Source organism: Nuphar pumila, chromosome 9 (assembly GCF_984573655.1).
Source record: "Nuphar pumila chromosome 9, dmNupPumi1.hap1.1, whole genome shotgun sequence".
NCBI classification, from domain to species: Eukaryota; Viridiplantae; Streptophyta; class Magnoliopsida; order Nymphaeales; family Nymphaeaceae; genus Nuphar; species Nuphar pumila.
The window spans coordinates 19052698-19066500 of NC_143257.1; the positions used below are offsets into that span (position 1 = coordinate 19052698).

General features: G+C 37.6%; 1 protein-coding gene across 1 annotated transcript in view; it reads left to right on the forward strand.

Moving 5' to 3' along the window:
* The first annotated feature begins 3812 nt into the window (after positions 1 to 3812).
* The window catches only part of LOC149828475 (uncharacterized), a 46722-nt gene continuing 36731 nt past the window's right edge, over positions 3813 to 13803 (forward strand). The window contains exon 1 of the mRNA XM_090016856.1: positions 3813 to 3984. Coding sequence (XP_089872982.1) covers positions 3874 to 3984 — 111 coding nt within the window. The 5' untranslated portion in view covers positions 3813 to 3873. The remainder of the gene's footprint in view (positions 3985 to 13803) is intronic.

Sequence of the window (13803 nt, forward strand, 5' to 3'; positions counted from 1 at the left end):
ATTGCTTTACAAAGTCAGCACACTTTCTACCGAATAGTACGATTTAGACATTGGAGAGTTTGGCGGATTTGTACGTTGATGAGATCGTCAGGTTACATGGAGTACTTGTTTTGATCATCTTAGATAGAGATCTAAGGTTTATGTCAAAATTTTGAGGGCAACTTCAGAAAGCTTTGGGAACAAAGCTTAAGTTCAGTACGACATTTCACCCACAGACAGACAGACAGTTGAAGAGGATTATCCATACATTGGAAGACATACTACAGTCTTATTAGCTAGAGTGGAAAGACGACTGAAGTAAGCATCTAAATCTAGTCGAGTTTGCCTACAACAACAATTATCATTCGAGTATCGGCACGACTCCTTACAAGGCATTGTACGGACGACCCTGTAGGTCCCCAGTTTGTTGGAGTGAGGTTGGTGATTGAGCGATTGAATCACCTATCATTCTGTAGCACTATACCAATCAAGTATAGTTGATTTATAAGATACTTTTGACCGCTCAGAGCCGTCAGAAGAGTTACATAGATCTAAAGTATTGAGAGGTCACATTAGATGTAGGAGACCATGTGTTTGTAAGAGCATCGCCTACAAAGAGCATGTTTCAGTTCGGCAAGAAAGGGAAGTTAAGTTCAAGGTATGTAGGACCTTTCCTCATCTTCGAGAGGAACGAATGCACAACATATGGACTAACACTTTCCCTTCAGTTCTCAAACATCTATATAGTTTTTTATGTGTTGATGTTGAGAAAGTATATACCAGACCTTATGCATGTCATTCAATATGATGAGGTTGATGTTCAGAAGGATCTTATGTTTGAGGAACATTCTATTGAGATAGTAGATTGATGAGAGCAGGTGCTACAACATAAGACGATCCCGCCTGTGAAAGTTCCATGGCAGCACCATGGGCTCGAAGAATGTACTTGAAAGCTCAAGGCAGATATGAGAGCAAAACATCCACACCTGTTCAATACGTAACCTTAACAAAACTTCGAGGACCAAATTTTTTTAAGGGGGGTTGGATGTAATACCTGTGATTTTTTAAGGAATTTTCTTGAATTTTTATAATTTCCTTTTTGTGTGATAAAGCAAATATTTAAAATTTAAGTAGGCACAATGTTATAGGGTTTGAAGGATTTAAAAAAAATCTAAATATGAGAAAATACCTCTGCACGCCCAAGGGTCTCATCGACCCTATTGAGTTTTGAATTTTTCAGAAATTATTTCTGAAGAATTTGAATTATCCCTCAAAGAATATCTGAAATAAACATGTTAAATACATGGAACTTCAAAAAATTTTAGAAGAAATCTATTTATATTTAAGCCTAATTTAAATTGCATTTATTGTCATTTCATGTAATTTCACATTTTGAATTTCTAAAGAATTTTATTTGAATTAAATTAGAATTTCATTTAATGGAACATAATTCAAAATTTTGTTAAATTTAATAAAGTGGTAGGAGTCCATAGGTGGGCCATCCCATCCTATGTGGAACTCCATTTAAACTTTAAAATATTGAAAATATATATAAAGCTTTAAAATCAAGTTAGATTGAAAGTTACCAAAAAATTTAAAAAAAAGAATAAAAAGTCAAAAGTTTCTTTTTTTTCAAAACAAGGCCTCATAAGGGGGGCACCAACCCTATAGGGATCTAAGAAAGGGTTGGACCAAAGAAGAAAGAAGGAAAGAAAAGAAAAAGGAAAGGAATAAAGGAAAGAAAAAAAAACTTACCTAGTCAACTTGCTTGCCAAGCAAGCAAGTTGATTTTTTCTCAGAAAAGAAAGGGGGTCAACCCCATGGGGTCGACCAACCCTTCCCTCCTAATCTAAGATATAATATGTATATTACATCTTATGGTATATGAAATTGATGATATGTTATATGTTTAAATTAACAATGAAAAAAAGAAAAGGAAAAGGGAATTTTAGAAAAAAAAGAGAAATGGGAGGAGGTAAAATTGGAATTAGGAAACTTAGCCTTAGATTTAGATCAAGGGCTAGGATTAATTCCAGCCCTTGACCTAACTCTAGTGGCTATAAAAGCATAGGAGGGGCTCATGCCCCCCCAATTTGATTTGTTTTTTTTAAGCTCTTTCTCTCTCCCAAATCCCTCTTCTCTCTCCCTTTCCCTACACCAAATCCTTGGTACTTTCTTCCTTGGCTCAGCAAGGGAGGCTTTCACATGCATGAAGAAAGCGTAAGTAGGTTGTGGGCGAGGTCGTTGTTCACGTGAAATGGCCAGTTCATGCTAGAAGAGCGATCTACGTGCATAGGATCAAATTTTCGCCAATGAGGTAGGGGGTTCTATGCTCTACTTGTAGAACGGAATTCATGGGTACTAATTCTATCAATTTTCATAAGTATAGACCCTAAACCATGCCTCCCACATGTGGGTTTGTCTTAAGGCTATCAAAGTATGTGATTGAAAGGTATTTTTTGAAAGAAAACCCCTCAAAGAAATTATATTCTCCTAAAAGCCAATTTCTCAAAAAATAAAATCATAGAAATTTTGAAATACATGAGTTATCGAGTTATTTTTCTGCAAATTTTGATTTGAGTTAGTAGATCATGTTAATGTGGATGCTTTGTAAAAATTTGAATGATTTTCATGGTTGTATTCCTTAGAAATTATGTATTTTGTGTTATTGGGTTTCTTAGAAAAAAATTGGTAATTTTTGTAAAAACCATGATATGCTTTAAATATTTTATGCAAAATGTAATTGAAAGTTATAGTGTACATGCATGTGAATAGTCTGTAATTGTTGCGTAAATTTGCTTTTTATTTTTATGCAAATTATGTAATTTACTTCATGTATTGTGAAATTTACCGAAATTATTTCTGATAAAATAAGACCTATGTGAGACGGGTCTGTTTTCCGGCCAAACGACTGCGAAAATAAGATTTGTCCATGGTAGTTTATTTTAGTTTAGCGTGATTAAATTTTCATAATTTTTTTTTGCTTAATTCATACAAAAAAATTCGAAAATATGAATTCGGGTGACCCGTTTTGGCCCCACCCGAATGCATATACACGATATTACGTATTTTCGGCCAAACACCCGATCGGTAAATCGCTCGTATCTCTCTCGTCTGAAAGAGTTTTAATAAGCGGTTTGTTGCATTAAAAAGCTAATAAAATTTTACATCTACTATGAAATTTTGAGCTCTGTTCATATAATAAACACTATTATGTGATAGTAGGAATAAAAATGTACATGCCTACACAAAAATGTTAGTAACTCTCTTATACAATTGAATTTTTACGAACAGTTTGCGGCATGGAAAGTTGATAAATTTTTTTATAAACTGTGAAAAATTTAGCTTTGACAATAGTCAGACAGAGTTGAACTTTCTATAAATCATGCCCTAATAAGTTTATACTTGGGTAAATCATCCCTCGATATACATATCTTTATAAATACTTCTTAACCTGTGTATGCTTTGTAAATGTTTGATTTTTTAAAGAGAATAATATGCTCACTATTAGGGCATGATTGAATACTTAATGAATGTGCTTGCCTATAAAGCTACACAATTAATAAGGGATCATAAGGTTCCAGTTATAATCATAATGACTTGCATGATATGATGACGATGATGATGTGTTATGAAAATATATCATGTTGTTTATTTGTATGGTTAAATTGTTTTATATTTTTAATGTTTATATTTATTTATTTGTTAAATATTTAAAAATCTTAAGTTATACCTTTTATTTTTCGATTATAGGAAAAAAAACAAAATTTTTATCTATAGGAAAAATCCGATAACGAGATTTATGACTGGGTATGGGACGAACCAGAAAGTCTCTCTCCCTCTCTCTGTAACGTCGTCTTCTTTTTCTGCGTCTGTGTTTTTTCCCTGAGGGCGATGACGATCGACGATGACAAATCGATCTACGTGGGAGGGCTCCCCTACGACGCCACTGAGGAGAGCGTCCGAAGAGCCTTCGACTTGTACGGAGCCGTCGTTGCTGTCAAGGTAGACACCCTCCCTTCTCTCTCTCTCTCACGCGCTCATCCCCACTACCCCTTTCATTCTATGGTTACCCAGATTTTGAGCTCTAATGCATGTTGGGTTATTGAATATTGAGTATATAGCATTTGGGTAAGTGCGTTGCCTTTATTTCTCTAACTCTGATCTAAACAATGGTTTCTCCTTTCTTTCGTATATGATTTCTTATTCATTTGCTTCATTTCCAGTCGCAACCATGGTCACCCAATTCCTTCTTCTTATTGTTTGCACTCTCTTTTTGGGTATTTGTTATGAATCTGGCAGTGGGCTTTTCCTCCATTTCTTAACTTCTTCTATCCCTGTAAATTGGTTACTTTGAGTGTAAGGTGGGCGATAGTCGCAACGAGTACACATTGTACAGTCTGTAATCTTACTGGAGTCATCGAGACCTAACACTATTCGTTATTTATGGGGCAACAACTCCCCGGTGCATCTTTATATAAAACTTTTGGTCGTATAAAATGCTGAATTTAATCGGTTAATGGATGATGTTATAATAGCAAAGAGTCCATGTGACTGAAGATCTTGTTTGCTGCTGCTGCTCTCTCTATTCATTTTTCATGTTTTTATGTGTTACTAATAAGAATGTGACCTCCAATGAGCATAATCCAGAACTGTTGGCATAAAAAAGTCAATAAAATTAAAGAGAAAAGGAAAAATAAAGTAAATAAAGGATGTTAAAAATGAAGTAAACAATGTATATTTGATGCTCAGGCAAAAGTTTTTGATCCATGGGAAATAAGGCTCATGCTTACTCTTTTTTTTTTTTTACTTTGTTTTAACAACTTCTGTCACATATTTATGCAAGTTTATGTCCCAGATGAGGAAATAATCTCAAAGAAGAGTGGAAGTAAATATTGATTATGAGAAGAAAATATGGAGAAATCAAATACTAATCTTCCTGTTGGGTAATTGTAAATTTAACAATACACGCCCAAATCTTGCATAATCAAGATTAAAATGCATCCACTAACGCCCAAATCATGCATAATAATCAAGTATCAACGAGTGATGCTTTAACTCTTCACAATAAGTTTGAGCCTAATGCTCTCATATGTAAACTTCATGGATGTAGAAATCACTGAAAAGGGGTTTGTACAATTTGGGAGAGTAGTTCAGTGAGTAATATTAGTAACGGTTAGCATTATTATGAAGTGAACGTGGATAGGCGAGGTTCAGTAAGTACTATGGTAAGGTTTTCATTGTTATGAAGTGCTAGAAACAATGGAGTGACAGGGGAGGTTCAGTAAGTACTATGGTAAGGTTTTCATTCTTATGAAGTGCTAGAAGCAATGAAGTGATAGGGGAGGTTCAGTAAGTGCTATGGTAAAGTTGGCATTTTTATGAAGTGCTAGAAACAGTGAAGTGACAAGGAAGAGAATGGAGAAAACTGTTTTTTATAATAATGGATGATGGTTGCTTTTATCCCATTTAATCACATGAAACAGCATGAGGTGCCTACTTTATCCATGTTGAAGAGGAGAAGGGATGACCCGAACCCAAGGTAGAGAGAGGGAGAAGAAGAGAGAGAGAGAGAGAGAGAGAGAGAGAGAGAGAGAGAGAGAGAGAGAGACGGCTGTGAGAATAGAACTCGATTACCTCAATTAGTTAGGGCTTCTCTCTATATTAAATAGAGAGAGGCAAAAAGGAGAAATTACATGTAGGTCCTTATGAGGACAAAAATTCAAAAACCCTCTAATATAAAATAATTTAAGCAAAGAACCACCTATTTTCAACACTCCCCCTCAAGCTGGAGCATAGATATCAATCATGCTCAGCTTGTCACAACACTTTGAAAAATTTGGCCTAGCAAGGGGCTTTGTAAACATATCTGCAACTTGGTCTTCTGACTTTAGATATTTGGTAGTAATATGACCAGCTTGAATCATATCTCTTACATAGTGGCAATCAACCTCAATGTGCTTTGTTCTCTCATGAAAGACAAGATTGTTTGCTATATATGTTGCCGCTTTGTTATCGCACATCATGGTCATTGGAGAGAGAACCTTCACCTGAAGGTCATGAAGAACAGTGCAAACCCACATCAATTCAGCAGCTGTTTGGGCCATAGCCCGATATTCTGATTCAGCACTTGACCTGGAAACCACAGTTTGTTTCTTACTTCTCCATGAAATCAAGTTTTCTCCCAGAAACACACAGAATCCTGTAGTAGATTTTCTATCTACTACAGATCCAGCATAGTCAGCATCTGAATAGGCTACTATCTCCAGAGTTCCACCTTTCCTGAACCATAACCCTTTTCCAGGAGATGATTTTAGATATCTGAGAATCATTATGGCTGCATTCCAGTGTACTTCAGTTGGTTTGTCCATAAATTGGCTAACTTTGCTTACTGCTAAAGCAATATCCGGCCTGGTCACAGTTACATATAATAACTTCCCTACTAGGGAGCGATAGCTTTTGCTATCAACAGGTTTTGACCCTTCTTCAAACAACTGAACTTTATGGTCCATGGGAATATTTGCTGGTTTAGCTCCCAACATGCCCGTTTCCTTTAATAAGTCAAGAACATACTTCCGTTGAGACAACACCATCCCTTCTTGGCTCCTAGCAACTTCTATACCCAGAAAATACCTGAGTGAACCAAGATCTTTTGTAATAAAGTATTTTTGAAGATGAGCCTTTGTGGCTTCAATAGCTTTCACATCATCTTCTGTAAGAATAATGTCATCCACATATACCACCATAACAACTATGCCAGAGCTAGTTTTCTTTATAAAAAGAGTATGATCTGCTGCTGATCTATTAAAGCCAAAGCTTAACATTACTTCAAATAACTTTTGAAACCATGCACGAGGACTTTGTTTCAAGCCATAAATCGCCTTTCGCAATCTACACACTTTCTGACACTCCCCCTCAACCTCAAAGCCTGGAGGTTGTTGCATGTAAACGGTCTCAGATAGATCCCCATAGAGAAATGCATTTTTCACATCTAATTGGCATAAGCTCCAACCATGCTGAATAGCTACTGAAAGAACAAGACGGATGGTACCCATCCGTGCAACAGGAGAAAAAGTTTCAAAGAAGTCAATTTCATATGTCTGAGTATACCCTTTCGCGACTAATCTGGCCTTGTACCTTTCAATAGAACCATCAGATTTGTACTTTATTATATATACCCATTTACATCCAACAATGTCAGCATCTGCTGGGGAATCAACGAGATCCCAGGTATGTTGAGATACTAAAGCTGTCATTTCTTCTTGCATAGCCAACTTCCAGCGATTATCAAGTGCTGCCTGTTGATAATTCAGAGGAATAGTTTCAGCAGACAGGGCTGAAACAAATGACTTCAACTGTTGTCCAATTCTGGCATGAGAGACAAAATGAGATATGGGATATAAGGTACATTGTCTTGTCCCCTTACGTAGAGCAATAGGCCTGTTATCATCATCCTGGAGATCACTATTGTCAGTAGAACTTACCTCAGGAGAAGAAGAAGATGAAGGCTCTTGCGGAAGTGGAGCTCTACGCACATATACCAATGGAGGATTATTAAATCTGGAAGTGGATGAAGTTTGATTCGGTAATGGGGGCACAAATTCTAAAGGAAAAGGAGGTATAGGTAATGGAAAAGACTCAGCTGGACAAACCTGCAGCGAGGAACTAGAAATAGAGTAATATGGAGAGGATTCCAGGAAAGATACATCCGCACTGACATACTCTCGGCGAGAAATAGGATCATAACATCGATAGCCCTTTTGATTTTTTGGATAACCGATAAATATGCATTTTGTAGCTTGAGAGGCTAATTTATCACGGTCAGGGCCAAGTTTGTGTACAAAACAAACACATCCAAATATTTTTGGTGATAAAGGGAAAAGTGGAGCATTAGGTTTTAGGATATGTAATGGAATTTGATCACCCACAGAAGACGAAGGCATGCGGTTGATCAGATAGCAAGCAGTGGTAATCGCATCACCCCAGTATGACGTAGGAACATTGGATTGAATCATAATGGTCCTGGCAACATCAAGGAGGTGTCGATGTTTTCGCTCAGCCACCCCATTTTGTTGAGATGAATAGGCACAGGAAGTTTGAGGTTGGATGCCATGATCTTGGTAAAATTGTAACAGACCTTTTGATTTGAACTCGAGAGCATTATCAGTGCGAACAATCTTGACAATAGATTCAAACTGAGTTTTTATTTCAAGAATTAGAGATTTGATAATACTTGGAACTTCAGATCTTTCTTTTATTAAAAATACCCATGACAACTTAGAGAAATCATCAACAATAACAAGAAAGTAACGACACTGAGTCCTAGTAGGAATCTTACTAGGACCCCATACATCTACATGAAGAAGTTCAAAAACTTTATTACTAGACTGACTCTGACTCGAAGGAAACGAACTTCGATGATGCTTGCCCAACTGACATGCCTCACACTGAAATGATGTGGTGGAAGGAATCTGAGGAAAGACCGACCGAAGCTTTGACAAAGAAGGATGACCAAGACGACGATGCCACTGAACAGGATTGAATGAATGTTCCACTGCAGCATGGATAGTACCCATTGGATGATGTAGGGAGTAAATTCCATTTTCTTCATAGCCTCCACCAATCTTCTTCCCCGTCAGCAAATCCTGAAAATGACAACCCATTGGATCAAATATTACTCTACAGTTTTGTTCTTTTATAAGACAACTAACAGAAAGTAAACTTTGAGGAAAATTTGGAGCATGAAGAGCATTTTTCAACTGTAATGAGGAGGATATTGAAATATTTCCTTGACCAACAACCGGGGAGGAGCTCCCATCGGCTAAGGAGACTCCAATCTGAGCCTTAATATCCTTTAGATCTGAAAAAACACGAGAATTGCCACACAAATGTCTGGATGCACCAGAGTCAATAACCCACTTACTATCAGTCGGATGAAGATGATTTCCGGTTGAATATGCAACACCAGCTATAGGAGGAGTGGAACTCAAAGGTCGAAGAACTATGAGCTCATCATATTCGGCACGACTAAGAGTGATACTACTCTCATTTTCAGCAATATTCTTTTGTACATTTGTAGCCTCGATAGTAGTCACATTTGCTTTAGGAATATATGACTTTAATGAAGAAGAGGTTGGCCAACCATGCTTATCCCAACAACGATCTTCTAAATGTCCAGATTTTCCGCAGAATGTACATTGAAGCTTTCCTCTGCCACCCATACCACGTCCACATCCTCGTCCTCTGATATTCTGAACATTTCCACGCCCATAACTAGATGAGACAACAAGAGCAGATGACTGAGTCACAGACTGAGATTGTGGCAGAGAGATCGCAAGTCTACTCAGGCGATTGTAAGCATTGGCAAGAGTGAGAACATCTGATCCAGTCAACATTTGAACTTTTGCAACGGAAAAATCTGAAGAAAGACCTGTAAGGAAACGAGCAACCATGGTTTGTTCTTGATGATCTTTTTGCTTTGAGCAACATAGGGGCCTGTGAGCATTAAGTCTCTCAAACGCAGCTTTGACCGAGGCATAGTACTGGGCCAAGGTCTGATCTCCCTGTTGCAAATTATATATTTCCTGTTCGACTTGCAGGATACGACTCACATTCGTTTCTTGTGAATATGTATCACGAAGATTGTCCCACATCAGTTTGGCTGTATTATAGTAGATCAATCCATCTGCAATATGGGGTTCGACACTATTCATGATCCATGACATAACTATGTCATTATCTTCATCCCAAGTCACATATTTTCCCAATTTCTCATTGGGTTCGCCTTCCAACAAAATATGTTTTCGACGATGTCCAGATACCGACATCATAAAAGTTCTGGACCATCTGGCATAGTTGTTTTCATTCAACCTTACGGAAGAGCCATACGAGAAGGGGTTGGCAAATGCTTTATATTCACCAATGTGTTCCAATTTGGAATCACACTTTGAAGTTTCAGCCATACTAACAAAATATTTCTGTTTTAAAAAAAATTTGGACAGATTTCAAGCAACCTACCAGCTGTTCACAAAAGAAACACCACGACAATAAGGAACAGCAGGTCACACGAGGAGAATATTCCCCAACACCACAGGAATCAAGCCTGCAATCTCCACGACAATAGTGAACAACAGCCAAATAACCACAAGAATTAAGCCTGCAATCTCCACGACAATAGTGGACAGCAGCCCACACACATGAGTCTTGAACAGCAGTCCACACACATAACAGTCACGCATCAGCTATAACCAACGACCAAAAACAACTTTCACATAAACATGATGATTTTCAACATAAAAAAAAATGGCTGTTTCCACTACAGAGCTTCCGATGCTGAAACTAATCACGACAGCATGGGAAAAACAATCACGACATCATGAAGGATCACGGCTGATGTGGGTTTGATGCTAAAGTCACGGCAACAGATGTAATCACGACAAACAAAATAATAACGACAGCATGAAGGATCACGGTGGATGCTGAAATCACGACAGATGCTGTAAGTCACGACAGCAATTACTGAAATCATATTTGCAGATGCTGTAAGTCACGACAGCCACAAACACCTCATGGCAGCAGACATAGCCATACGACACTAGGATCTGCTATCAGCTGCCACACCCAGGCGTTACCAGATGTGAAGAAAAAAAAAATTTACGACTGCCTGACCTGAGTACTCCCACGATGTTCTCTATGTTGTTCTTTAGGTCTGATAACAGATCTAGGCCAGATCTGTCATCAGATCTAAAAAAAAATTTTAATCGACACCTGGTTCGAGGATGTAGATCACGCTCCTGAGATCAGCTCGATCACGCTCCTCGATCACGCTCCTGAGATCGCTAGCTCTGATACCATGTTGAAGAGGAGAAGGGATGACCCGAACCCAAGGTAGAGAGAGGGAGAAGAGAGAGAGAGAGAGAGAGAGAGAGAGAGAGAGAGAAGAGAGAGAGAGAAGGAGAGAGACGGCTGTGAGAATAGAACTCGATTACCTCAATTAGTTAGGGCTTCTCTCTATATTAAATAGAGAGAGGCAAAAAGGCGAAATTACATGTAGGTCCTTATGAGGACAAAAATTCAAAAACCCTCTAATATAAAATAACTTAAGCAAAGAACCACCTATTTTCAACAATCCAAAACAAACAGATCTAGCCTTCTTGAGACCTCCAGACAAGCATAAAGATGGTCCAAAGTAACAGGCTAACTTCAAATAGGGCATGATTTTTTATGCTGATAATAGGATAGGTGATTACCAAGTATTGGGATGTTGAACAGCCCTTTGGACCACTTAAGATGGTTGGAATTACAAAGTTTCATAGTTCCACAGTACCATTTTCAATTTTATTTTACTATTTCTTGTTTCAAAAATTCTTTTTTATGTGAAAACATAGAGACAAAGGGCTCATCTTTGGATTAGAAAAAAACTGGTATGCAGGATCAAAATGAATTGGCTTATTTGAAAAAATTCTTGCTGTTCAGAAGATCTATCTCGTGTTTGGTGCTTCATTAGTTCCAGTCTGCAAGAACTTTGAATCATTCTCTTAAAACTCATCCTCTTTATCCTAAATGATTTGACGTGCGAAATGACCTGACCCAATGGTGAAGTCCGAACTTATTGGGTTATCCTACTTATCCTTTTTTATTTTGTTGCTTTTGCATAGCTTTGGTCAAATAGGATGCTTGCTGCTTGATATTAAGAAAATTTAGCAGTTACTTAATTCATTTGTGGGATGTTCAGAAGTTTTTCCATCAAGTTTATTATTCAGAATTGAAATTACAGTTCTATATACTATGAATATACTTTCTTATTGGCTAAGGTCACAACTATGAATACGGTCTCAATTATGCTGAGAAGTTCAACCCATTCATTTTGAATAACTGCCATCTGATTTTCCTCTTCACCTCCACATGCATATGAAGTTCAGATCACATGCTAAAGAAATTTTGTGAGAAAATGCTTTCCTCCATTGTGTGCAAATAGTTTTTTGTCTTCGCTTAAGATGATCCCAACCAAAGCTTTCTCGATAAAGAAGGTTGTAAGTATTTGTAAACATCCCAAATTTTCCAGGTCCGTTCCGGACACCCTCTTTCACAGATGCCAACCCTCTACAGGGCAATGTAAGGGTCTCACTCCTAGGTTTATCCTAGTCTAGAGGTCAGTTTACCCTATTTTGTCAATAAAATTATTATTTTATCCCTAAGTCACCCTTAGCCCTTTGTCAGTTAGACTTAGCCAAGCTCATTTTAAGTTCAGAGGAGTTAGAATGACAGTCATTTCTAGTTCCTCTGAGCTCACGATGAGCGATGCCAGTCCATTTCGGCTAAATTTAGTTAATTTCAGACGGAATGAGCTCATTTCTACATCGAATTTTAGCCAAATTGTTCCCGAGTTAGTCAAATCCAGTAGATCCTATGCCCATGAGTCTAATTTGAGTTCATCAGGAGTTCGAATGGTCTAGTTCTAGTTCAAAGTCACTTCCCACACTCTCAGACCTTCATTTCAGCTCAGTTCAGTCAAAATTGAGCTAACCCCAATCAGCCCAGCTAGTGTTTTAGCTCCGAATTTAGTTTACCTCAGTATAACTGACTTTCAATTCAGTCAATTTCAGTCATGTCCAGTTCAAATTAGTTCAAACCAGTCCAGTACCATGTTACACTACCCCTCAGGGCAAAAAAAAAATAATAATAATAATTTGCTCAGAACATCATTTCTGTCAATTTTCAAGCTGGGACAATTCCCAATTCGGACTTGGATCAATTCTTTTATCTGATATTTTATCTATATTCGAGATCCAATCCATATTTCAATTCATATATTGGATCCAATGTTGGATCTGGTGCCCATTTTCTATCTTGGACCTGGATCTTTCATCTAATTTATTCTATTATCTATACCCAGAGTCTAAATTACTTTCTCAACCTGGAATATCTCATCGGATATCCAGGATCCAATCAATCACTTTCTGATCCATTCCTTAACCTCCAGAACTCAGATCCATTTCCATCTAGATCCACCTTCTGATCCATTCAGAAGGCTAATTGGATCAATTTCTGAACTCAAACTCAGATTCATTTTCTTGTCTGATATCTGAGACCCAATTTCATTCCTTGGATCCTTATCCAAATCCAAGATGCAATTCTATTTTTGGGCCCGATCCAATATCAAATCCAAGATCCAAATCCAATTTCTATCATGGGCCTCGATTTTCCCCCCAATTCCATTTCATAAATTCATATCCAAGGTCCGAACATCATTTCAGATCATTTCCTTTCATTTTCATCTTCAATCGAGATCCAGATCCGCTTTATTCAAAACTTCAGATCCAAATCCAATTTCAAAAACCAATTTCGATCCAATTTTAAAACCAATCTTTGCATTTCAAAAATTCAATATCTCGAAAAGTTTTCAAAAGAAAAACAATCTGGGTCCTATTTAAAATGTTAATTTGAATTTCATTCTAAAAAAATTTCGAAATGGATCTTGGATCCACTTTGATTTTAGGCTCCAAATGGCGCCAATTTCAAAGTTAATTCTCACTTTACCTTTTTAAAACCTTGTTTCACTTGTTTTTAACATTTTCCCTTTGTTTTTAAAAACCCACAATGTGCACACACATGAAGTGGTGCCACATGTCACTCTTTTTCTTAAAAAACCACAATCCCCCCCCCCCCCCCCTAATTAAGCTAATTAGGGGGAAGGCTCTAGAAACCCTAGGCTCAAACCCTAAAAAAAGGTTATAAAAAGGGGCTATAGGGTGGCGCCAACCCCAAGGAGAAAATATCTCTAGCCACCTCTCTCTCTCCCTTGCTCTCTTTCTCTCTTCCTCT